Source organism: Sarcophilus harrisii, chromosome 2 (assembly GCF_902635505.1).
Source record: "Sarcophilus harrisii chromosome 2, mSarHar1.11, whole genome shotgun sequence".
Taxonomy (NCBI): domain Eukaryota; kingdom Metazoa; phylum Chordata; class Mammalia; order Dasyuromorphia; family Dasyuridae; genus Sarcophilus; species Sarcophilus harrisii.
The window spans coordinates 205,992,743-206,019,652 of NC_045427.1; the positions used below are offsets into that span (position 1 = coordinate 205,992,743).

General features: G+C 34.8%; 1 protein-coding gene across 3 annotated transcripts in view; it reads left to right on the plus strand.

Moving 5' to 3' along the window:
* The window catches only part of CDH13 (cadherin 13), a 1,300,132-nt gene that overhangs the window by 516,766 nt on the left and 756,456 nt on the right, over positions 1-26,910 (plus strand). For all 3 annotated transcript variants that reach the window (XM_031949184.1, XM_023494633.2, XM_031949183.1), the window contains one exon: positions 900-1,016. In XM_031949184.1, the coding sequence (XP_031805044.1) occupies positions 900-1,016 (117 nt within the window). The remainder of the gene's footprint in view (positions 1-899; positions 1,017-26,910) is intronic.

Below are 26,910 nucleotides of genomic sequence, written 5' to 3' on the forward strand. Positions count from 1 at the left end.
TAAAATTCATGGTCATGTTTATGTTATTTTTGCCATTGGATATTATTACTTGGCAGTTCTAATGCAAAAGAAAAAAACCATTAAAAAGTCATGTGTGATGCATTTGGTACTTGAAGTTGTATTGGAATCTCAATATTCATGTTTTCTAAAATTAGAGAAATGAAGAAATGACACAAAATTAAGAGATTTTCTGAGTTGAGTTTGAAGGGAAGAGCTTTGTTTCAGGTCCTGAGGTAGACTTGGAAACCACTGGGCATTCCAACATCATTACCCTAGTATTATTCGCCAGCTAATTGTAATGATATTCTAGAAATTGTTTTCAGAATAACAAGATATTAAAAGTGAGGAAAGAATCCAGTAAGAATCTACAAATAACTTCGGTTACATCCCCACCTTACTAAAACATTGCTTATTGAGGGTTAAGGGATGAGAGTTTTGATTCTAAAATATACTTAGTACTTTGGTTAAGTATTCTTTTCCCCAAGATCTGGTCTTTAGGGACCTGGTCCATGACTAACAGGTGGCTAACCTGGAATGGAGAACCCACGTTTTTATGCAGAGGATTAATTATGATTTTTCAGTACTCAGAAATTCACCCACTTTGACATGTTAAGTATAATAATGTGCCTGCATTAGGTGATGCGTAAATCAAGACTGACAGGTTGAATAAAATGATTCAGAGGGGTAAATGAAATAGCTTAATGGTCTTCACTATGAGTCACAATGTTAGATTTAGTATGATTCTAATGAGGTACTTTCTGTTAATGATTTTTGATAGAATATATTAACAATATCCAACCAACTGTGAGTTTTCAGGCAAAAAGACATTCTAAACCATGACAGCTCTTTTCTGGAAAGATTTTTAGTAAATAGATTTGGTTTTTTTCTCTCTTTTTCAGGAAATCTTTACATTTGCTAGGACTTCTGCAGTACCAAGACAGAAACGGTCCATTGTGGTATCACCCATTTTAATTCCCGAAAATCAAAGACAGCCTTTTCCCAGGGATGTAGGCAAGGTAAGTTGTGAATATAGCAAAATTAAGTTATGAATTGATAAAGTGGACAAAATTGTACCTGATATGTCAATAGATCTGCTTCTGGGGAAAATAAAAGTGGTATTTCTTTGGGAGGTATTATATTCAGAAGGAAGTAAAAAAGAAGAGGTAGATATTTTGGAAAATCTATAAGAAAAAAGCCAAATTGTGAGTACTGTGACTTTAGTCTTGAGTACTAGAATGTTTGTAATGAATATGTGCTTCTGAAAAGAAGCTATCTCATCAAAAAGTAAATTCCCTCCTGGCCACAATATCTCTATGATGCTAACACACAGTCTATCCATTTATGTAGCAAAAATGATATAGAGCCTTTAAATTGCTAGTAAAAACTGACAGTATAGAAATACTTGGAATTCTATGAAATAAAAAATAATGAAAAAAGTTCACTCAGAGAATTCTTCAGATCATTGAGGTCTGGTCTAATTGATGGCTTAAAAGGTATTATAATATATTTGTAAAATCATTTATGGAATTATTGCATATGTTATAAATGAGCCCATCTTTTTTTTTTTTTTTTTTTTTTTTGGTGTGAGTCAATTAGGATTTACTGACTTTTTCCGCATCACACAGCTAAGAAGTATTAAGTTTCTGAGGCTCAATTTGAACTCAGGTTTTCCTAACTCTAGGACTGGTGCTCTATCAACTGTGCCATCTAGCTGCTCTGGGTTATTTTTTGCATTTCAATCTCAGGAACTGTTAATGTTTCTCTATTTAATTGAAACATTCTTTCTTTATATTGTGTCTAAGAAGAGAATGAAAGGCAGAGTGAGTTCTGCAAGAGACAGAGAGCTAGCACAGGAGTTCAGTCAAGTGGATTCAAGTACTGTTTCTGATACCTGTTGTCTATGTGACCTTGGACAAGTTTTTAAATTTTATAGTACTCTTAAGCAACTCCAAAACTGTACATTAAGGGATGAGCTGCGTGATCTGCATCAAAACTAGGGGGGTGGGAGAAGATGTACTCTGTGTTAATGGTTTCAACATAGAAAGTTATTCTAAACCAATGAAAACAATGGTCTGGAAGAAAAAGAAAGGAAGGAATTAAATAGTAAACCCTTTCAAGGAAGGGATATATCACCTTCACTAATAAATTACTCAATATATAGCAAACTTTTTGTCAATATTTTAAAATTGACTGCCCTTCCACCCTTTCCCCCCTTTCTTCCTGGTTTTTTTTTCATAACTTCCTGTAATAAATTATTGAAAATCTTTTTTTGGTCAGAGAAATTCCAAATTGGTTCTTGAACAAATCCCAGACCACCAGCCAATTGGAAAATGTCTGATTTCTTTTTTTCTTCAATTTTTTATGTTCTCAAAAAACGGAAAAGGATGGGCTTTTATGTTTCACAAAAATGGGGTTGGGAAGTTCTTGTGATGTTAAAAAAGATTTTCAACCAATGAAAATTGGGGAGATTTGTAAATTTTTTGGTTTTTATTATAATTTTTATTACAAATTATAGAAAATTTTTTCAAATTTTTAATTCTTTCCATTTTCCCCCCCTTTCCCCTCCCTGGGCTCCCTTTTGTTCTTTCCAGTAATCCAAGTACAAATTGTTGAAAAACTTTTCTTTTGGGAGAAATTCGAATGTAACCGGGAAAAAACAAAAATGCAAACATTTAACCCAAAATTTTTTCTTTGGGTTTCCTTCTTCCATTTATCAAAGAAAGAATTGGTCTTTTGTCAAAAAGAAATACTTCCTAGATTACATCTTCATACTTCTTGTTGGGAAATTTTAAGTTTTGGTTTTCTATTTACTTAGACGTTATGTAATTTTTTTCCCAACTTTCTTTTCATCTTCTGGGTCTTTTTCTTACAGAACAAAATATTATAACATTCATATCCACAATTTCCCAACATTTCTTTGTGGGATTATTTCAGTTTAAAACCCCTAAAACAAAATCCACAAACATTTTCCATGGGGTCCTTTCCCTTCTTTTTTTGGGGTTAAGCCCTTAGAAACATCTTCAAAGGGTATCGTTTGATAACTTTTGGGCATAAATTCAGATTGCTTCCGAATGTTGGATTTTACAGCTACCAAAATTATATTCCCATTTTCCCCATCCCTCAAAATCATCATTATTTTTCCGCTTTGCAATCACAGGGTGTGTGGACAGGTTTCTTTTTGCATTTCCTGTTAAGATTTGAACCTCTTTCAAAGGGTAATGATTTAATTTTTGAAAATTGTTTTCCAATTTTGACCTTTACAAAAATGTTTGGTTTTATTTGGGTCCCCTATATATTTTTCCTTTATCAGCCAATTGAAGTGTTTTCCCCAGTTTTTTGTTCCTTTAATCTTTTTAATTAGTTTTTTTTAGAACTTTTTAAGATGTTCAAAATTTTCTATTTGTGATCCCCAAGGCTTAGTTGTCTTTTCACAAATTTCTTCCCTTCCACAATCAGAGATAAACATTCCATGTTCCTCCAATTTGTTTATAATCTCTTCTTTATGTCAAATCTGGACCCATTTTGATCTTATCTTTTTACGGTGTTAAGTGTGGGTCCATCCCAATTTCGCCATACAATTTCCAGTTATCCCAGCGTTTTTGTCAAATAATGAATTCTTATCCCAAAAGTAAGGATCTTTGGGGGAAACATAAATTGCTATAGGACTATTCTGTCGGAACCAAGTGTTCCACTGATCAACTAATCTTTTCTTAAATACCAAAATGGTTTTGGTGACCTGCTTTATAATATAGTTTTAGATCCAGGTACAGCTAACCCTTCATTGATTTTTTTTCATTAATTCCCTTGAAATTCTTGACCTTTTTATTATTCCATATGAATTTTGTTGTTATTTTTTCTAGAACATTAAAAATTTTCTTGGAAGTCTGATTGGTGTGACTAAATAAATAGATTAGTTTGGGAGTATTGTCATCTTTATTATTTTGTCGAAATATCCAGGAGCATTGATATTTTTAATTGTTTAAGTCTGACTTTATTTGTAAAGTTTTTTAATTTAGTCATATAATTCCTGACTTTCCTTTGGTGATAGATTCCCCAAATATTTTATGCTGTGACAGTTATTCTGAATGGAATTTCTTTTGTATCTCTTGCTGTTGTTTTGTTGGTGATGTATAAAAATGCAGGTTTATGGGGATTTATTTTATAACCTGCAACCTAAAGATGGATTATTTCTAATAGCTTTTTCGTAGTCTCTGGGGTTCTTAAGTATCCATCATATCATCTGCAAAGAGGATAGTTTGGTTTCCTACTGCCTATTCTGATTCCTTTAATCTCTTTCTTATCTTTTGGAGGTAGTGTTTCCAATAAAATTGAAAATAATTGGGACAGTGGGCAACCTTGTTCCTTTAGATCTTATTGGAAAGATTCAGTTTTCCCATTCATATGATTTACTGATGGTTTTTTAAATATTCCCACTATTTTAAGAAAAGTCCATTTTTCCCTTCCTCAAGTGTTTTATTAGGAATGGATGTTGGATTTTATCAAATGCTTTTCTGCATCTATTGGAATCATATGGTTTTTGTTGTTTTGCTTATTGTATAGTCAATTTGCTAATAATTTTCTAATATTGAACCAGCCCTGCATTCCTGGATAAATCCTACTTGATCATAGGTGTATTATCCTTGGATGATTTTCTGTAATTTTTCAATATTTTATTTAAAATTTTGATATATTCATTAGAGATTTTATAATTTTTTTCTCTTTTTCACCACCTAGTTTAGGTATCAGTACCATGTCTGTTTGTAAAAGGAGTTTGGTAGGACTCCTTCAGTCCCCATTTTTCAAAAGTTTTATATAGCATTGGGGTTAATTGTTCTTTAAATGTTTTGGGAATTCATTAAATCCATCTGGTCCGGGATTTTTTCTTGGGTTGGTTAATATTGTTCTTTTTTTTTTCTAAGATGGGATTTTAGGATATTTACTTCTTCCTCTGTTAATTGGGCGTAATTTTGAAGGTATTCTTCCATTTCATTTGTTGAATTTATTCCATAAGTTGGGCAAGAATTCCCAAATTGCCTAATTTCCCTTCATTAGTGGAAGGTTCCCTTTTCATTTTTTTAAGACTAACAATTTGATTTTCCCTTTCCTTTTTTAATCAGATTTACTAAGGGGTTTGTCTATTTTTTGGTTTTCATAGAACCAACTCTTAGTTTATTAATTAATTCAATAGTTTTTTCTTTCAATTTTATTGATCTCTCCTTTTATTTTTTGTTTAAGTTTAGTGTTTGAGTGGGGTTTTAATTTGTTCCTTTTTAGCATTTTTAATTGGCCCAATTTGTTGACCTTCTTTTCTACTTTTGGTAAGCCCTAGAGATATGAAATTTCCCTTATTACTGCTTTGGGCACCCACACATTTTGATTGATGTCTCTTATTTCATTTTCTTGGGTGAAGTTATTAATTAATTTGTTTGCTGTTTCACCCAATCATTCTTTAATATGATTTAGTTTCCAATTATTTTTTGGTCTACTTTCCCCTGGCTTTTTATTGAATGTAATTTTTTTGCATCGTGGTCTGAAAAGGATGCATTCACTATTTCTCCTTTTCATTTGGTTTGGTTTTTGTCCTAATATATGCTCTATTTTTTGTATAGGTTCCATGAAGTGAAAAGAAAGTGTTTCCTTTTGTCTCCATTTCTTTCTCGGGTCTATCATTCTAACTTTTCTGAATTCTATTTACCTCTTTGACTTCTTTCTTATTTATTTTGTGATTTGTTTATCTAATTCTGAGAGGGCAAGGTTGAGATTCCCACTATTAGTTTTGCTATCTATTTCTTCTTGCGCTCTTAATTTCTCTTTAAAATTTAGATGCTAACCACTTGGTGCATATATGTTTAAATTGATTTGCTTCTTTTTTGCTCCCTTTAGCAAGATATGTCCTTCCTTATCTTTTAATTAGTCAATTTTTGTTTTGTGATCTGAGATCGGGATGGCTACCCCTACTTTTTGACTTCCCTGAACCAAGTAGATTTTTGCTCCATCCTTTTACCTTTATTCTGCTATCTCCCTGCTTCGGTGTGTTTCCTGTAAACAACATATTGGGATTCTGGCAATCCATTCTTTCCTTCCTCTTTGAGTTTACCCCGTTCACATTTATGGTTAAAATTACAAATTTGTTTACTTGCCATCTTTTAACCCGATTTATGCTTTTCCCTTCTTTCCCCTTACCCCCTTCCCAGTATTAAACTTGTGAGCACCACTTGCTTCTCCCGCCCTCCCTTTTACTTTCCCTCCTCCCCACCTTGGTTTTCCCCTATCTTCTCCTTTTTCCTCTCAGTTTCTGTATTCCCTTTGCTTAGCTTTTCCTTCCCTTTCCTTTCCCCTTCTCCTTTTCCATGAGATGGGGAAGTTTCCCATATATTGAATATTTAAATTTTTTCTCTTAAAGTCAATTCTTTGGTAAAATACTATATTTTACCCCCTCCATTCTTTCTCGATATAATAGGTTTCCTTTGCCCTTTGTGAGATATAGTACCCCCCACCCTTTTCTGATACAATGTCCTTTCCATCTCTAATTTCTAGAAAATTAATGTATTTTTATAATCTTTACAGCAAAATATAGTTCCCAAAGATTTCTTTTTACCTTTTTGGTTTTTTTTGGTTCTATATTTGCAGATCAAACTTCTTGTTAAGTTTTTTTCACCAAAAATGGGAAATTCCTTATTTTGTTGAATGACCACTTCTTCCTGGAAAAAGATTCATTCTGGATGGGTAAAGTTATTTTGGTTGCAACTGGTTCCTTAGCCTTTTGGAATATCATTTCCAGGCCCTTGATCTTTTTAATTGGTGCTGCTAGATCTTGGGTGATCCCTTAATGTGGCCCTCTATAGTTAATTGGGTTTTCTAGGCTTGGATTATTTTTCCTTTGTTTGAGGGTTCTGGCATTTGGCCACTATATTTTTAGGTGTTTTGATTTTGGATCCCTTTTCGTGGGGATGTGAATCCTTTTGTCTTTTCCCTGTTTCTATGACTTTTGAATTTTTGATAATTTCCTGGAAAATAGTGTCAGCTCTTTTGTTCATCGTGTTTTCGGGGTCCAATGATTCTCAGTTGTCTTTCCCAGACCTATTTTCCAGGTCTTTGTTTTCCCCCAGAAGGAATTTCCATTTTTTCTCCATTGTTTGGTTTTTTGGTCTTGCTTGACTGATTCTTCTTGTCTCCTCGATCATTCAATTCCATTTTTCTTTCTTATTTTCAATGAAGTGTTTTTTCACCACTTTTTATATCTTTTTCTATTGTCCAATTTTTCTTGGAATGTTTTTTCCATTTCCCATTTTATTCTTTGTGAGCTATTTTCGCCCAGATCACTAATCCTATTTTTCAAGGATTTTCTTTTATCCATTTGCCTTTAAGGAGGGGATGACTTCTCCAGACTCTCTTGGCCTCCTCTCCTTTTCCCATTTTTTGTAGCTCTTTGTGAGAGCCTTTTTAATTATTCTTAATTCATCTGTGTGAGGAACAAATGATCTCCCACCTTGGGGATTCATGAGGAATCTGTTTTATCTCCTCAGGGTTTAGGTCTTTCTCTGTCTGTATAAAAGTTGTCAGTCATTAAATCCTTTTAACTTTTTGCTATTTTTGTCAAGAAGAATCAGAGACATACTAGCAAAGAAAAAAAGGGAAAAAAAACACAAATGGAATCTCGGGGAGGGGCTGGGTGGGTCGGCTTCCTCTAGACTGAGGGGCAAAGGAATGGGACTGTGCTGTGCCTGGCTCTGAGACTCTGAGGCGGCTGAGCGCTGTGGGGGGGGCGGCGGTCTCAAGGAACCCACTGTTTGGATTGTATTCTTCACCCCCAGTGTTTTTAGCCTTGCTGGGCCCCGACTTGCTGTCCAAAATCAATCCAGTGGCCTCCCCGGGGCGGCTGAGATCACACCCCAACCCCTCGGCTGCCCTCAGCCCCCGGGGATCTAAAAACCGCCCGCCCCTCGAGCAAAAAACAGACCTTTCCTGGTAATCTCAAGGATGCCTCTTGGTAACTTTTGTGGGTTTTTTCAGTCAGGCATTTTTAAGGTTGTTGAGATGGATTCTGAGAGAAAATGCGGAGCTTACACAGCTGTGTGCCTCCTCTCTGCCATCTTGGCCTCAAGATTGTGTAGTTGTTGATGAAGAACTGGATGAGCTCTTGGAAACTATTGAGTTTTACCTTTCATTTTTGTATGAAGAAACTAAGGCAGAGAGAGCTTAAATAAATTGTATGGTGTTGTTTCATAGTACATGTTTGGTGCAAAATTTGAATTCAAGTTTTTTTTTGACTCTAAGCCCAGTGTCCTATCTATCTACTCTATTATTCACCAGAATCAAAGCTGAATCTGTTTTATTTTAGTCATATGTACTTTTTAAAGAAAAAGATCCATGAACCAAAAATTGAGGAAAGCTCCAATGCTACAAGATCATAATAAGAAGAAATTTTTTTATTTGAGTTGGCGTGTCATTTGAGATAGCTCACCTTGAATGGGTTACTGTACAATTGTGATATTGTGAAAAGAACATTAGCTTGAGCATCAGAAAATCTCAAATCCCAATTGAGATTTAGTACCTATGGGACCTTGGGATGAATCATTTAGCCATTCTGGGCATTGCTTTCTTATTCTACAAATGAAGCCATCAGAGTAGACATTCTCTGAAATCCCTTCCATCTATATATCTATGATCCGAGGAAATTCTAAATTTTCTGATTTTTCTTTTGTTTCAGCTTATGTTATATCTACTTGCCAAATACATAATTACAAAGTCATTTGCAAACTTCAGGTATTTTATGAATTTTTTTCATGAGAAGAACAAAATATATATACATATATATATACATATATTTGTATGTATACATGTACAAATAAATATTTGGGAAGAGAATGAGGCAGAGACAGAAAAAACAGAGAGGCAGAAAGAGACAGATGGAGAGAGGGAGAAACAGACAAACAGAGAGATAGAGACAAAGACAGAGAGAGAAAGAAACAGAGAGCCAAAGAGAGGGAAAGGTAGAGAGAGAGATAATAAGACAGACAACCAGAGAGATAGAGACAAAGACAGAGAGAAAGAAACAGAGAGACAGAGAGGCAGAAAGAGATAGACAGAGAAAGGGAAAGGTAGAGAGAGAGTAAGATAGAGAGGGAAACAGAGAGATAGATAAATAGAGAGAGAGACATACACACAGAAAGAAGGGGGAGGGAGAGAAGAGAGAGAGGGGCAGAGATAGAGAAACAGAGGCAGATAGAGATACAGAGGCAGAGACATGCACACAGAGAAATTTCCATTTTCCTTAGTAATATTTAGTAAAATAGAGATACTTGCAGTAAAGGATACATATTTACTGAAACGAGGCCAAGAATAAGTAAAATATCTTTAGATTATAAAAAACAAGTTTGTTCTCTCATATATTTGTGGGGTAAAGTTTTTGTAGTACCTTCTTATTTGGAACATTTTCAGAAGTTTTAGGGAAGGGGCAACGTGATGATTCATGAACTCTAATTAATCCATCATTTCACTCCTATCATAGATAACAAAAAAAAAAGATAGAAGTTCCCCAAATGTTCTCTTTTCTCCCCATATAGTTGGAATATTTAAAAATTTGGACAATTAATAATTTCACAATTTTACAAACTTTACTTTCTAAATATTCACATCTTGAGAGAATTTGAGTTTTTAAGCCTGAGTGATTGAAAGCAACAACTTTAAATCAATGAGACCTTTTAAAACTATTTTATTCTGTTTTATAATATTTGGCAGACAAGTCACTTCTGAGAATCCTTATTAAAGATTCTGTTTTTCTCACAAGCTCTTTCTATCAAAACCAGTGAGAATATGTTTGGCTGAGCCCCCCTTCTTCCCACTTTGAATGTTCTTCCTATACATTGGAGAATGGATGTTGAAAATGGCATTTCTAACTCACTATAAAGAAGAAAAAAGAAATAGCACAGCATCCTCTCCCACACGGGAGTCCACACTGATCTTAGAAAGTGTCACTGAGTTGAACAACTTCACCCCAGCCTGTTATCTCATTGTTTCCCATGTGTGAATTTTGAAGGAAGGCACCTTCAAAAAGCATCTTTCCTTTGTCATCCTCAGCAGGGCGAGCACAGGATCAGGCATGTGGTAAGTGCTCAATCAATTTTTCTTGAGCTATGAACTAAAACTAGGCTGTTTTATAATTCAAACCAGATGTATATGTGTAGCTGCTGGATCAACATTTTTCCAGATATGTGTGGATTAAATGAGGAGATCACAGCAGGGATAAGTCAGTTTGATGACTAAAATGACCATGATATGGTCAATGAGTTCATTTTTGCAATATGTTGACCTAGATTAGTGAGGTAACTATTTATACAGCACAAATTTATTAGATGCTTACAGCATGTCAGATAACATATGCACCAAGAAGTACATAATTAAAATAAATACAATGTAAATATAAGTAAATTTGATGAGACTGAAGTTGCCACTCAATGAAGGGATAAGAAAAGATCTCATGTAATAAGTCCAGTTTGAATTGAACTTTATTATTTTTTCTTTTCTTTTCTTTTACTTCTAATACACATTGCTTTATAAATCATATTGGGAGAAAAGATCAGGGGAAAACCATGACAGAGAAAAGAAAAACAGAAAAAAGAAGTGAACCTAGCATGTGTTGATTTGCATTCAATCTCCAGAGTACTTTTTCTGGATGCAGATGGTATTTTCTTCCAAAAGTTTATTGGGATTGCTTTGGATCACTGAACTACTGAGAGAAACAAAGTCTTTCATTGCACATTTTTGCTGTTACTGTCTACAATGTATTGAACTGAACTTTAAAAGAGATTAGAGATTCTCAAAGTCAAATTGAGAAAAGAGAGCATCCTCGTTATTGGAAATAACTTATGTAAAGATACAGAGAAGGGTTATTTTGTATGAAGGATAATGAGACACCATTTGTAGTTTAGATTGAGTAAAATGCAGGAAAAAACAATCAAAGTTTGGAAGAAGGAATAAAGTCTTATTGTGGAGGACTTTAAATAACAAATGAATTTCTATCTGTTGCTGGTCAAAAGGGAATGATTAAAGGTTCTTGAAGTGGGAAATGAATGTAGTTAAATCTAGAATTGAGACAAATGAGTGGAAGAATGCATGGAGAGAGGGCAGTCATCTATCTAGCACTATTTTTGGTAAGGGGGAACAAAGATAAAATTGAAGTTATCTCAGCCAATTTATGGCTTTACTTTTCTGCCAAAATAATGTTTGAAGTGATTTGACTGATATAGGTACATAACATATTTGCTTTCCTGCATCATCCTTATATCAGTTTGTAACTAAATAAATATAACTCAACTTCGACTTCACAGTTGTATAAAGAGTAAAACCTCCTTTAGTGTGCTAAATGAAATAAAAGGGACTATTTCCTAATAAGCAAGGATTGTATTTTTCTACTGATGTATAATATCTAGTGAGAATGTAACCTATAATGGTTCCTTTTCCTCCAGGTTCTTAGGCAAAAAGATAAGGTAGACAGATGCATAAAGATCTTTGGAGGAAGGAATGTTTTAACTCTGAGTTGATCAGATCTTCAGTGGATCAATATGCCCATGTGAGGCATGGGTACCCAGTCATTTTGAGATGTTATAGATTTGAGTTCAAATCTTATGACTTTTATATAATAACTTATTTCTCTGGATATCTTGACCCACTTAAAAAGGAGAAATGGAAAAATGTAAAGACTACAAACTTGCCCATTTCTGATTTTAACTGAACATGCTATTTGGCAAAAGCAAATAACAAAAATGGAAGATTAAATCAGTTAATAAGAAAGAAAAAGTGAAGTAACAGGGGGAATCATATAACCTTGTATTCCTTACCCTGCCCTCAGAAATAAATATTTATTTTCTCAAATTTATTCCCTTCCAGCCCCCAAAATAATCAATATACCCTGCTAAGCAAAACAAATTCCCGAACTGACCACATTATAAAAGTCTTATTCTTCCTATTTAGTCTATCACCTCTCTATCAAGAGGTAGGTAGCACTCCTTATCATTGCTCCTAGTATTCCTTGTATCCACCAGAGTTCTTAAATCTTTCAAAACTGATTCTTTTTTACAATGTCATCATAGTGTAAATTGTTCTTCTGATTCTGCTTGCTTTTTTCTGCATCAATTCATCCATATCTTCCCAGGTTTTGCTGTAATTTTCCTCTTTATTTCTTATGCCATAAAACCATTCCGTTAAAGTCACCACAATTTTTCAGCTGTTCCCTGATTGATCGGAACCCCTTATTTTCCAGTTCTTTGCCACCACAAAGCTGGTAATATAATTTTGTACATAGAGGATTCTCCGCCCCCCCCCCCTTTCTCTGTTGCTTTGGTATGTAGGACAAGTAATATCAATACTCATCAAACAGGATACCCAGTTTAGTATTTTGGGGACAAATTATCAGTACATGGTCTTGAAAAAGTAAAAATCATGTTCCCTACCTCCTTTTCTTTCTCAAAAATCATTTTAAAAGAAACTCTTTCAAGATTTGTAATTCTGGAACAGGATTGGGAGTTGGGAGAGTCTGGTTTCTACTACAGAAAGTCTTATTGACATTGCTTTAATATAACTGTTACTGATCTAAACCATCTCTCATTCCCAGGCCGAAACCCTTCATTTCTCTTGTTTCTAACCTCTCCTTGATTACATACTCTTTTCTTTGACCTAAGCACTCAGTGGAACACAGATTTCTTTCTCATTTTCCTGGAAATCCTTACCTTCTCTCCCCAATAATTGATGCAATCTATCTGTTTTGGGGACATACATGCTTCACGGAGTATAGATTTCTCATTTTTGTGTAAACTAACAAGCATTTATTAAGCATCTGGCAGTCCTTGCTCTCAAGCTGCTCCCAATCTAAGGAGAAAGAAAACATGAAAATGACTACAAACAAATATTACACACATACACATACACACAAGCAATATAAGGAAGGCCTTAGAATTAAGAAGGATAAAAAGAAGGATTTCTTGTAGAAGATGGGATTTTATCCAGGATAGAATAAGAACAGAGAAATCAGGAAATGGAGATGAGAAGGGATGTAAACACATATCTGGTTTTGTTTCTTTCCTATGATAAGAGATTCATCTCTGAATTCAGGTAAATATTGGCCCTTTCTCTACCTCCATAATTCATATTAAACTTGACTGGACTTTGTGTTTGGCTTATACTGGGATTCTGACTGAGCTTTAGCTGCTTATGAACTGTATATCTTAGAACAATCCTTGTCCCCTTTTTTGAGTCAGTTTACGTATCTGCAAAATGCAAGTGCTTGACTAGGCAAAATCCCTGACCATTCTTGAAAAAGTACAAAACTAAACAAAAATTCATCTGATATGTGGATTTTGCAACATCTGGAAGTTTTGTTTAGATGAGCTCCTTAGGATTGGTTGTTTTGAAAAAGGATGCATTTGTCTTTTGTAGTTGGTAAACTTACTCAACATAGGTATTTTTTATATTTGCTAGTCTCATCTTATTTGAAGATTAAGAATGAAATAATGAGTTAATGGGAAAAATAATACAGAAATAAAAAATGTTAGAGCAAATGGAGGGGGAAGGAAGTATAATTGGATGTTTACTTATCTGAACAGACATTGAAGGACAGAGGTATTTTTTTTAAGTTAAAAATGTAGATTTTAGACAATTATGAATTTAATTAAAGGCTTCCTTAATTGGTTCATATGTTCTCTATATGGCATTTTGTTCTTCAAAAAATCCTTAAAGAATCAAAGCAGATAATGTGACATAATGGAAAGAATATTGAATGAGAAGTCATAGGACCTTGACTCAAATTCATCTTCTGATGCTTATAACCTGCATGAATTTAGACAAATAACAGAATCTACTTTGACCTCCATTTCCTCATCTTTCATATAAAACATTTGGTCTGGTAACATTTGAGCTCCAAATCTATGATCCTATAAACATATAAAGCCAAATGAGAACTATTCAGTTTTAAGGTAATTAAAACACATTATGGACCTATTTTCTCTATAAGAGTAGTCACAGCTGCCTTGATGAATGACAGCTGGACTGACTGCCCAAGCCCAGTGCCCAGCAGGGAACAAATTGGCCCTCTCTGCACCAAACAATTTGCAGTCCCAGCTTTGAATAGCCACTGGTCAGACGTGGGGCCGAGATGGAAATGCAGCTAACAGGTGGCATTCTGAAGAGGAAAAGGAATGAATGAAGAGCTTTCATCTCTAGCTTTGAAATGGTTGAAATACTTGCATTGCTGCAGTCCTGGGTGGTATCCAGCACTGAGTCAGTGCAGGCTCTGGTGGACAGTCTGGATCACCAAGCAGATGGAGCCATGCTGTGGCCCTGGGGAGTCCATTATATTAGGCTTACCTGGGCCATTCTGCCAGTTGGGACAGCTGCCTTTGCAGGGGCTCCTGTGGCTTTTCTATTAAAAATCCTCAAAAAGTTTGTGCCTAGTTTAAATGACTCATTAGGTGATTTTTAAAAAACTTTCCTGTTGCGCCTCATTGTCTAATGTTTTGGAAGGGACAGATGAAGAAATTTCATCACTTTGTGTTTTCCAGTATTTTTCTTTCTCCAAGTTTTTCACCTCTTCCTCCCCATCTCCCTATCGTTCTCTGACCTTCTTTCCCTAATCATCTCTTATGTTCCTCTCTTTTCCTCTCTCCCTCCCTACTTAGAGGTTTAAGGAGAGTAGACATACACTTTGGGGGTATATAAAATCATTTATTTTTTCTGTTGCAATGTGTTTATTCGTTTTTGTTTATCAGTCTATTTTGCATTTTTGTGTATGTGTGTTTGTGTTGCTCTTTCTTTGTGACTCAGTCTATGTTTTTGTACTTCTCTGGGTATCTGTTTTTGTCTCTCTGGTTTTCCATGAATCTCTTTTCTGACCTCGTCTCTGTTTCTGTCACTCCCTATGTACCTCTCTGGGAATTTTTTTCTATTCCTCTGGGTCTTTCTGTCTCTAACTCTCTTTGTGTGTCTCCCTCTCTATTTTTCCTATCTTTTTCCATTCTCCTATCCTTTCCCCAGGGACTGCAATGAAATATTTTTTCTCTTGGACTGTGAGAAATATTGCAAGAATGTATATGTATTCCAGAGAAGATATCTGCATCTCCATATGAAGAGTAGTGAAATGGGATTTTTTTTTTCAAATAACTCACCAAAGAAACAGGAGCAGTAAACCCTATAATATATTTCCAGTGCCAGATGGCCTTTTTATCCAATGTATTCATTGGCTAACATTCAGACCAGTCCTCATGTGGAATAGGTCCCCCATGAAATTAAGGATATTTTGGCTCAGTGCAATGAAAAACTCCCTAATATATAGTAGTCTAATTTGGACAAGATGTAGATTTTCTCTTATTAGAGATTTTCATTTGAGAGCTGCATGAATGAGAAAGTCAGAAAAAGAATTAATATGGTCCCAGTACCAAAGAATATATGTCTCCTTCATCATCCTTTTTAATTTAGAGATTCTGTGGTATGATCTGTTGGATAAACAGGAAGAGATGTAAAAGTTATATGTTTAATCTATTATATATTTTAAAAGAGACATTTGAACACAATGGAGATTTAATTTCATGTACAATCCTCTTGTTATTCTACTATTTATATGAAAATGCTCAGTTTATTTGGTTTTTGTTAACGTCAGAATTTTAAAACAATAAAAGCTAATAATGCAAATTATATACATATACATATATATGTATATATATATATATATTTAAGGTAAGTTATTTAATGATGACAAAGGATAGATATAAGGAATAGGAAATAATTAGAATGTAGTATTATATCTTGGAACATAAAGCCCACACAAGGTTGTCCAAATCATAAAAAATGGAAGATAACTTTTGGGGATTGTGGCCAATTCTCACATATTCCAAAAGAAGAAAGCTGGAGTGTGGAGATGACTTTTGTTATCATAGACATTCCTTCCTGTTATTTGTAAAATATATATTTACTTAGGAATGTAGAATAGATACTAGTACTACTAGCTTTCTAGCTTCAAATTAATTTTACATATATTGTTTCTTAGTAATTTCTTCAAGCATCATTTTCCCCTTTCTCTCCATACCCACTTTTGTACTGAATTCACAAAGAATCAACAGATTGCTGGGCTGAACTGGGAGTATCATGGGAAAGGCTTTAGAGCTTCTCTATACTGTTTCTTTTTCAACAAAAGATGTTGGCATATGCACTGTATTTTTCATCATGATTGTTTACTTGTTTAATTGTAAAATTACAATGTACTGAAGGAGAGCATAGTGTAGTGGAGAGTTGGACTTGGAGGCTATTATCTTATACTCAGAAATGGTCAAAAAGGGAGGATAAACTTTACAGATGAACCAATAGAGGACAAAGATGATGAAAATTTTTGAATGCATGAATTATGAGGAAGTTAGATAAAGATTCTCAGGTTAAGTACTCGAAAATGGTAGTTCTAGTTCTTCTATACTCTGCCTTCATCAGATGATATCTGGTATATTGTGTTCAATTCTAGACACAATTTTTTAAGGACATTAATAATCATAGGAGATCAATTAGGTTGGTGAAGGACCTTGAGAACATATCATATAAGTAGCAGTTAAGGGAATTAGGGATATGTAGAGAATAAAAGGATATTTGAAAAGTCATCACATGGAAGAACATCAGATCTGATCTACTTAGCCCCAAAGAAGAGAAGACAAAGAGCAAGAAATAAAAAAAAATCACAGAAAAAATGTTTGAGTTAAGGGGAAAAAAGTCTTCCTAACAATTAGAGCTGTTTAAAAGTAGAATAGGATGCTTTAAAGTTCAGCAGCATTCCTCACACTAGAGCACTTCAAAAAGAAGTTAACCATTCATTTGTCATGATTATTGATGGAATTAAAGATCATTGAGGAATGGTAAGATGAAATGGCTTCTAGAGTTCCTTCCAACTCTGAGGTTATGTGATTATAAAATTGATTGGCCAGATAACATACCTTGAATTAAAAAATATTGTCCTTACATTCTATGCAAAGAGGTATACTATGGGAAAGGTGACTATAGAGTAAAAAAAGTGCCACTGGATCAATTACTTTCCCAACTTTGCCCCCTACTTTGATGGGAACCTTTGAAAGAGACATATCCCCTTTTAAAAATATCATTTTATTTTTCCAATTACATGTAAAGATAGTTTTTAACATTCATTTTTAACAAAATCTTGAGTTCCATATATTCTCCCTCCCTCTCTTCTCCATCACTTTGAGGTGGTAAACAATTTGATATAGTTTATATACCTACAATCATGTAAATTCTATTTCCATAATATGACTAATAAAATTTTCTACAACATGACTAATGTTCTGAAAGAAGAAATAGATCAAAAAAGGAAAAAATGAAAATAGTATGCTTCAATCTGCATTAAGACTTCATCAGTTCTTTTTCTGGATTGTGTATAAGTATTTTCATATAGTTCTTTGGCATAATCTTGGATCCTTACATTGTTGAGAAGAGCTAATTCATTCATTACTGTGAGAGAATCTCATGTAATACTGATCTTGTGTACAATGTTCTCCTGGTTCTTCTTACTTCAGTTTGCATCAAGTCATGTAAGTCTTTCCAGGTTTTTCTGAAATCCTCTTGCTTACCATGAGACATTCCTTTTTGGGATAAATATTTTACTTTTCTGTGTTTGGTTTTTGTCCTCATACTGAATTGTCAATTCTATGGAACAGTGTTTTATCAAAACCTTGTCATTCTTGGAGCAGCTTCCACAATACTTTGCACATGGCAGGTGCTTAATAAGTATGTATGAGTTGACAAATAAATGTGAGCAAAAACACAATTCTCTACTCTTATACGTGCACTTTGGTGCTTTTCTTCATATAGGAAACTATCAAGTTTGTAATTGAAAACAATATTTTAAATAAAATATCAATTATTTTTAAGTTGCTAAAATGAATAACCTGGAAGAAGAAAGGAAACCGTTTTTAGAAAGAGCTCTCAAACTTGCAAGTAAGATTTATGTAAAAAGCCTTTCCTGACTCCTCCTCCCTATTTCCAAAGTAATAGGAATTAATTTTCTGTCCCATGTAAGTGAATTTTCTACATCACTGATGATGATACCTTTAAACAGCAGAAGTTCCACTTTTACAAAATTGGTCCTTTTCAAAAATTAATTAAATGTCTCCTTGTCATTGCAGAACCCCTAGGATCAAATTCCTTCTCTAACATTTACTAGATGTATGACCTTGGGTAAGGAGCTTAAATTTTCTGAGCCTCTGTTTCCTCACTAATAAAATAAGGATGATATACTTGTACTTTCATTTTTGGAAACTTCCCTCAGGAAGCTTTGTTGTTGTGAAGTTGCTGAATTAGGATCAGAGACTCATAAAGTTATAAACTTAGGACAAGAAAATTTTCTAGAAGCCATCTTGTCCAAGTTCTCTGGACAGTCAGGGAACTGAAACCCCACAGATATGTTGTCAGTTTTAAATTGGTTAATATATGGAAAATGCTTTGCCAACTTAAAATAATCTATATAATTTAATTGTATTTATATTGTTTTGTTATCATTGTTGTGGTCACATAGTATGCTGAGAAATAACATAGGAACACCTGTAGGATTTTCCTACATTAATAGGGTCTATTGCTGGCACGTATGGCTGATGTACAAAAGTTTTTTAATCCAAACTCAATAGTACGTGGATTTTTCATTTTTTGTATCTTCTCTTTTGAGTGTGTATCTCACCCCCATCTCTATCTACAAATATATATACACACACACACACACACACGTGTGTGTATTTATATAGAATGAATTTTTTCTTTCTCCTTTGGACTGATTATTTTTTCCTATTTTCCATTATTTCCCAACCTCTATTCCCTTGTGATTTATTATTCTGCCCTGTTGTGGTCTGGGAAATCAGGTTTGCTCAAATTCTATGTAAACTAAGAATGAATAGGCTCTGAATCAGGGACTCTCATTTGAAAATATCCCACAATTTATTATTCTTGTAATCTAGTAGATGACACAAGGCTGGAAAGATATAATAGGTTTTCAATAAAAGTTTATTGAATGACCTTTTTAAATATCTATTTGAGGAACTTTGGTCCTGTTTTTTTGGCAATGCTCTGGACCATTGTCATTGCTTAGCTAAATGACTTCCAGAAAGAGGAGGTATCACTATATTTATGCACCACCATAACTTGAGAATGTTAGATTTGCAGTGAGAGGACCTAGGCTTGAATTTTGGTTCTGCTACCTACTACTTAAGTGACCTCAAAGGCATCTTGGTTTCAGTTCCCTGACTGTACAGAGAAGTTGGACAAAATGGCTTCTAGAGAATTTTCTTGTCCTAAGTCTATAACTTTATGATTCTCTGATCCTATTTCAGCAATTAACAACAACAAAGCTTCCTGAGGGAAGTTCATAGCAATGAAAAGGAGATTAGATCCAAATTTAATGAATACATGATCTTCTTAGTTCCTACAAATTGACAAATAGCCACCTCTCCATTTTTCCTTCTTTCTCATCCTTTCCACATCTCTCTTTATATTCTCTAAAGATGACCCACTTATTATATTGGCAGCTTTCCATTCATTGATTGTTGGCATTCAAAGGCTTTCATAGTAAAATCTCACTCATTTTTCTAGTCTAACCTCTTACACTGTTCTCAATTCCCATGTTATCTGAAATCTAACAACAATGTCCTCTTTGTTATTACTGAAGCAAGACACAACATCCCCAAAATCTGGGCATTTTCATTGACTATTCCTCAAACCTGCAGCGCTTTCTCTCCTCATCTCTGCTCTGTAATTTTTGTCAAGTTCCACTCCAAATGCCACCTTTTATAGGAAGCCTTTCCTTATCCTTCCTAATTTTAGCATCTTCTTTAAATTGATTATTTCCCCTTTATTCTTTATATAACTTGTTTGTACATAGTTGCTTGCATGTTTTCTTTCCCCTTTAGATTGTTTGCTTTTTAAGGATGGAAACTGCCTTTTACCTTTCTTTAAATCTTCAGAGCTTAACATAGTAGCCTGGTACACAGTAGGTGTTTAATAAATGTTTATTGACCATTAAGTTATGAATATAGCCTTTGGTATTAACTCTTTGCACTTCTTTCATGACCAATATAGTTCCAGTTTAGTTCATGTGTCTTTGATGTGTATCTTCTCATATGTTATTTCTCATGTGATTCATCACTGATAATATGCTATAGGTAATTTACACCTACCATATCTTACCCTCTGCCTTTGGTCATCTGTGATTTTGATGTTCATGAAACCCTGCTCGAGCAGTGCAATTGAAATTATAATTCTCAAACAAATAACAATGTTAAGATAATGAAGAGTACAAAGATAGGCGTGGTAGTGGCAGGGAACAGATTAGGGAAATTTTGCAAGATTTTCAATGATCCCAATGAGAACCTCATTCTATTAAATTCTGAGCACAGGTCATTATCTCTTTGTATTATCTATCTAAGAGAGATACATTAATGTTAAGGGACAGGTCGATTCTCTGAGAGCCTCCACAGCTGTGGATCATACCATCTGAAGGAGTTGCAGGGCAACCTTTGCTGACACAGATGTTGTGGACTGGGAAAGAGGTAAATTGGAGGCAGAGGGAAGAGGAGAGAAGTCAGACAACACAATGGCCTCTCAGTCAGAGAGGTCAGAGAACAGCAACTGCCTCTCAGTGTCCTTGTATCATCCTCTCACAAGAGGAAATCCATTCTGGGTTGGATCTCCAGCAGCCACCATCAGGTGGCTCCCGTGTATTCCAATACATTAATAAATTCTCCATTCAACCACATGGCTTGGAGTAGGCAACAGACATTCTTTATCTACTTGTTTTTTCCATTACATATAATTAGACCAATCCTTTTTATTATTATTTGGAATTTCACTTAGAAAGCCATGTTGTTTTCTAGGGATTATTGCACTTGGTACAAAGCACATAGAATATTAATGAAGGCTTTTTAGGGAACATAAAACAAAAAACTCAAACAAAGCTCCCCCACCACCATGATTTTTCTAGTCTGCTTAAAGTTCACCAGCTGTAACTGGAGAGGCATGTAGGATAGAATTGTGTCCTCACATCATTGCTAACCCCTGTTATGCATCATACTCACATGATGTTATGCATCATGCCAAAATACCATGAGGCAAATGGAAATTGTTTATAATTCCTGCTTTTTGGAGGGACAAGGCTGATTTCACTGGAGATGCTTGTGGAGGTTCTTGAGACTCAGTTTCCAATAGCATTTTCCCCCTTAGCCTGGTAGTGCTTTGCAGGGGAATGACATATTCTTCTCTAATTCTAATTGCCAAAAAATGCTTGCCCAGCCCTGTGACATAGGGGAATCCCTTGTCCTTTCTGATAGATATTTATTTCAGCTGGGTGCTAGCTTAGGCTGTTCATGGAGAACAACAGAAATGTGGTGTTTATTGGATGTGCTTCTGGCAGAGGAACCCAGAATACAGATGGCCAATGGGAACTGGCCATTGATGTGCTACTCATGCTTGTGGAAATAAGTTTGGAGAGCTTATATTCCATTTTTAGTCTCTCTCCGTATGCTACGTTTCCAGTGCATTTGTCCGCATCAAGAGATGAGGTCTGGAGCCATGGAATCCTACTTTAATTACAGTGATGGGGTATTTGTCAGGCATCCACAAAAATGATGGCTCCATGTTCACTGACAGACTCAAAGCAATAGTTCCACTCCCCGATTGTTGGCTGCCTTCTGTCAGTCTTGGGTAACAGTGGCATTTTGTTTGATATTTGTTATTTGAAATCTGACAGTTATGATACAGACAGTCTCACAGTACAGAGACGATAATTACCACTGGGAAGGATGATAAGGTTTACAAAGACATGGATCCTGAAGTAAAATTCCAATGCTCCATGAATTAAAGGCTATCGTTGGTAATATTCTAGTGATCTCTAATAAAACAATAATAATTATAGCTAATATTTATATAGTACTTACTATGTGCTGAGCATTGTGCTAAATTCTCTTCAAATACTATCTAATTCCATTCTTACAACAATCCTGAAAAGTAGGTGCTATTATTATCCCCCCCCCTTTTTTTTTTTTTAACAATTGAAGAAACTGAAGGAGAGACTAAAGGACATGCCCAGGTTTATGCATGCATAATACAATACATAGCATGCAGTTTTGAACTCAGTTCTTTTCATTTCCAGGCCTAGTGCTTTATCTACTTTGCTATCGAGGATAGGGAGCTTGAAAATGTCTGAAGCTAATTTTGAAATCAGGTCTTTCCAATTTCAGACCTGACACTCTTCTGTGCCATGTAGTTGCCTCTGGGGCTCATTTAATTTCTTAGCAGAGGGTCAGACCCATTACTAAGGTAAGGCTATTATGTATGTTCTTCTTAATACTAATATTTTAGAAGGCCTCAGCTTCTAAGACTTGCATTCTGTAGACATCACAGAAGCCAATATGGTAATTAGTTTACCTTATTAAACATTATTTTATTATTATAAACATTAATTATTAAACATTACACCCACAAGTGGTGGATACCCCCAAAACACCCCTGTGTTGCCTGCATATTAAAGGAGCTGCAAATGCTCAATTACAAATTGTGTTCCTGCTGGATCTGAACCCTGCTACAAAGTTCCTGAAAACCAGGGTGTTTACAGATGACAAATTTCATGCTACTAACCCTTCAGTAATTATGGCAATACCTGAAAGAAAGCCCTTCTGATACTTCTAACACCCCAAGCGTTGTCCTTAGTGACTAACATTGAACAAGAGGAAATGACTGCAAATGGATTCTCCTGCATGTAGTTAGGGTCTGGTTGAACCTGGAAATTATAGCTATTTGAGACTAAATCATGAAGGGGAAAATAGTTCTTCAAATGAAAAGCTTAAAAGCTAATGCATATTTGTATATATCTGATACCACCCTTCACCCAAGTTTTGATGGATATGAATTATGATCTGTAACATGGCCAGGATATTGTTTCCAGGATACTTCCAGCACCCTGTGGGATTGGACATCTATGAATATCCATTTCACCTTGAGAGTGAATTTGAAATGAAAGTGTAGAGTATCTGTTTGGTGAAGCAACTTATAACACAGATGGTAAAGCTATAAGCCAAAAGCAGCTTTATATACTAAAAGATACATGTCAAGATGAAGAATCTATTCTTTGAACAATAATAACTAGCTGAAACTAATAAACAAGGTTGTTTTTTTTTAATATCGTTGGACAGACATACACTAGAATGCACCTTTAACCTATGAAGTGGATTGTGGCTTGCTGTAAACATTGCTACTTTTTAATGTTTCAGGAAAAAGGATTGAGGATACCTTTTCTATGGTAGATGGTTGGAAGAAAAAGCCAGTTTTGTATTGTAATTTCCTAAATAAGAGGAATAGGCACAAAATTTGTCATTTTCTTTTAAGAAAGAAGAGTTTATATAGATATAAAAAATGCTTAGACTTTATTTAACAATTTGTCAGGTGAACCATTAAACACAAAGAAGTCATCTAATGTAAAACTTAATTTGGATTGGAGCATAGCTTTTATATAAAATTTGCAAAAAAATATTAAAATTTAACTTTCTAAAATTTTATACAACTTAAAGCAAATTACTTACAAATCATTGTAATGTATGTTGAGGTGAACAGTTTTTAAATGGAGAATAGTCATGTATCTGTCTGTGAAATAAATCTCATTTTACGCCCACATTGCCTAAGAAATAATGATTCTCACTACATATTTTGCTATATAGTTTTCAGGAAATTTACAGCATTAAGTTAGTGGGATGAAGTTAGAATGCCTTTGATCCCAGCATACATTTCCAGTTTTGCTCAGGAATCATAGAATAAAGCATCAGTTCAGCTGTGGTCAGAATTGTCATGCAGTGTTATTCTGTCCACTAACTGAAACAGGGCTGACTTCATGGAATCACAATTTTATGACTGATAAGATGCCTGAGAAAGTTCTTTAGCTCAGAGAAGCTGGGGATTCTGGGGATCTTGTGTCAGAGATTCTGGGGAACTGAGACCACAAAGCTAGTTAGTGTCAGACCATTCCTACAGAGCTCAAACCTTCCTCTAGTTCAGTTTGCTTTTCCACTACCTGGGAGCTAGTTAGGTCTGTTCTCTGGCCTTTATATAATCACACAATGGTGTTTTTCCTCTCTGAGGTGTCTTTGTCCAGGGGAAGGGGAGTATCTCATAATTCCTCAGCTGCACCTCAGAGTCTCCAACTCCCTTCGGAGCCACCTCCTCCACGTGGCCTTTTCTGATCCTTGCCCACCAAGCCCATATGCCAGAGGTTTGTTTCTTAAGAACAGGAGCTGGATCCAATTTTGCATCATCTCTCTGATGTCATGATCCTTTTTGAGAAGGAAGAAGAAATATGAACCTGCTCCCTAGCCTTAATCACTGAATGGGTGTTGCTTCAGCAAACTGATACCTGTTGAAAATTTAAGGTTAAAAAGACACAGGTCTTCCATTGTATCCAGGGCCATCTCTAGTTGTCTTAATCTATTTCTGGCCACTGAATCAAGTGAGGCAGGTGACTTTGCCCAGCCCTCCCTCACTTAAATCCAATTCACTTGCATGCCATGGCATCACCTCCTTGACATCATGGTTCTCTTCAAGAATAAAGGACAAAAACAACCTTTATACTAAATGTAGTAATTAAAAATGATTTCATCCACTAAATCCTTTTAGAGTTAATCATCTTAGATTTATCTATTTAGTCTAAAAAATTGCATTTTTTCATAATTTTATCCTGTTGCTTTAGATATTTGACTACGGCACCGGATCACAGTTGGAGTTTAGTTATAAAACATAGTTGTTAAAATACTAAATTGTACATTTGTAGCTGAAGTCAGATAGTCTGTGGTTTAATATCTAAAATAACAGGGGAATGAGGTTAAACCATAAGTTTTAGGCTATTTAATAAAATTTGGTCAATTTCTAAAAAGTAACTTTTTAAACATTCTTTCACTGAATTTTCAGAAAGGTCATTTTATATATTATACACAATAACTTATGCATTAAGTTCAAATTAGGTTTGCAGAAAAGTTAGCTATAACTTTCTAGAAATAAATCAACTTATAGCATTTAAATAAATAGTAAAAATTGAAAAATGCTTTACTGACAGTATAAGGAAGTGTGGTTCACAAAGTGATAAATTAATTGGCACCAAAATTTTCATAATGTAAATAACAGTATGATGGTAAAAACTGTAATTTTGCTCCTTACTGCTGGTTTTCCTCTTCTGACCCACTTCCTGGGTATTGGGGAAGCTCTTTGATAATAATCACAAATCGGTGACTGAGAAGAAAAATTGTTGATTAGTTTACAAATAATTTTACTTGTAATAATATCTAAATAAAACATCTTTAAAATTCTTTCTCTTACTAAAGATAGTCTTTGACACAAGAGAGAAAATGCCATTAAGACAAAACAAACAACCCAATAAAACTGCCTTAGAGAAAAACCCCACAATTTTCAATATTATATGAGTTTCTTTATAGCAGAATTCAGTACAACAAATTGTGTAAATGCATTGCATTACTGATACCTTCTTTGTTGTGCTACATTGTTGCATGAAGACAAAGAAATACTTTCAAAATTATCATTCTTATAAAGCTCAGTTAAAAAAAAAATTCCTGGAACAGAAAAACAACAGTAACAGCAACAATAGCAATAACAGATTTTTGCTTCTAACACCTACTTGTGTGACTTTGGGCAAGTCTCTTAACTCTTCAGTGAAATTCACTAAAATCTTAAATGTTAAATAACTTGTTTTGGTAGAGAGAGAGCATTGTCTTCCATGAATAATTTATAGTAATAATATAACTATAACTATAGCATTTCTAATTCTGTCTTTTTATATGTTACCTCCCCAGATAGAATATTAACTTTATTAGAATTTAGAGCTTCTAAGTTCTTTCTATTTCTTTTCTTCCTCCCTTCTTCTCTTCCTCCCTTCTTTCCTCCCTCCTTCTCTTCTTTCCTTCCTTCCTTCCTCCCTCCCTTCTTCCCATTCTCCCACCCACCCTCCCTCCCTTCCTACCTACCCTCTTTCCTTCCCTCTCTTCCCTCTCTTCCCTCTCTTCCTTCCTTCCTTCCTTCCTTCTTTCCTTCCTTCCTTCCTTCCTTCCTTCCTTCCTTCCTTCCTTCCTTCCTTCCTTTCCTTCCTTCTTTCTCTTTCTTTCCTTCCTTCCTTTCCTTCCTTCTTTCTCTTTCTTTCCTTCCTTCCTTTCCTTCCTTCTTTCTCTTTCTTTCCTTCCTTCCTTTCCTTCCTTCTTTCTCTTTCTTTCCTTCCTTCTTTCTCTTTCTTTCCTTCCTTCCTTTCTTTCCTTCTTTCTCTTTCCTTCTTTCCTTCTTTCCTTCTTTCCTTCTTTCCTTCTTTCCTTCTTTCCTTCTTTCCTTCTTTCCTTCTTTCCTTCTTTCCTTTCTTTCCTTTCTTTCCTTCTTTCCTTTCTTTCCTTTCTTTCCTTCCTTTTTTCCTTCTTTCCTTCCTTTTTTCCTTCTTTCCTTCCTTTTTTCCTTCTTTCCTTCCTTTTTTCCTTCTTTCTTTCCTTTTTTCCTTCCTTCTTTCCTTTTTTCCTTCCTTCTTTCCTTTTTTCCTTCCTTCTTTCCTTTTTTCCTTCCTTCTTTCCTTTTTTCCTTCCTTCTTTCCTTTTTTCCTTCCTTCTTTCCTTTTTTCCTTCCTTCTTTCCTTTTTTCCTTCCTTCTTTCCTTTTTTCCTTCCTTCTTTCCTTTTTTCCTTCCTTCTTTCCTTTTTTCCTTCCTTCTTTCCTTTTTTCCTTCCTTCTTTCCTTTTTTCCTTCCTTCTTTCCTTCCTTCCTTCTTTCCTTCCTTCCTTCTTTCCTTCCTTCCTTCTTTCCTTCCTTCCTTCCTTCCTTCTTTCTTTCCCTTTCTCTCCTTTCTTTCTCTCTTTAC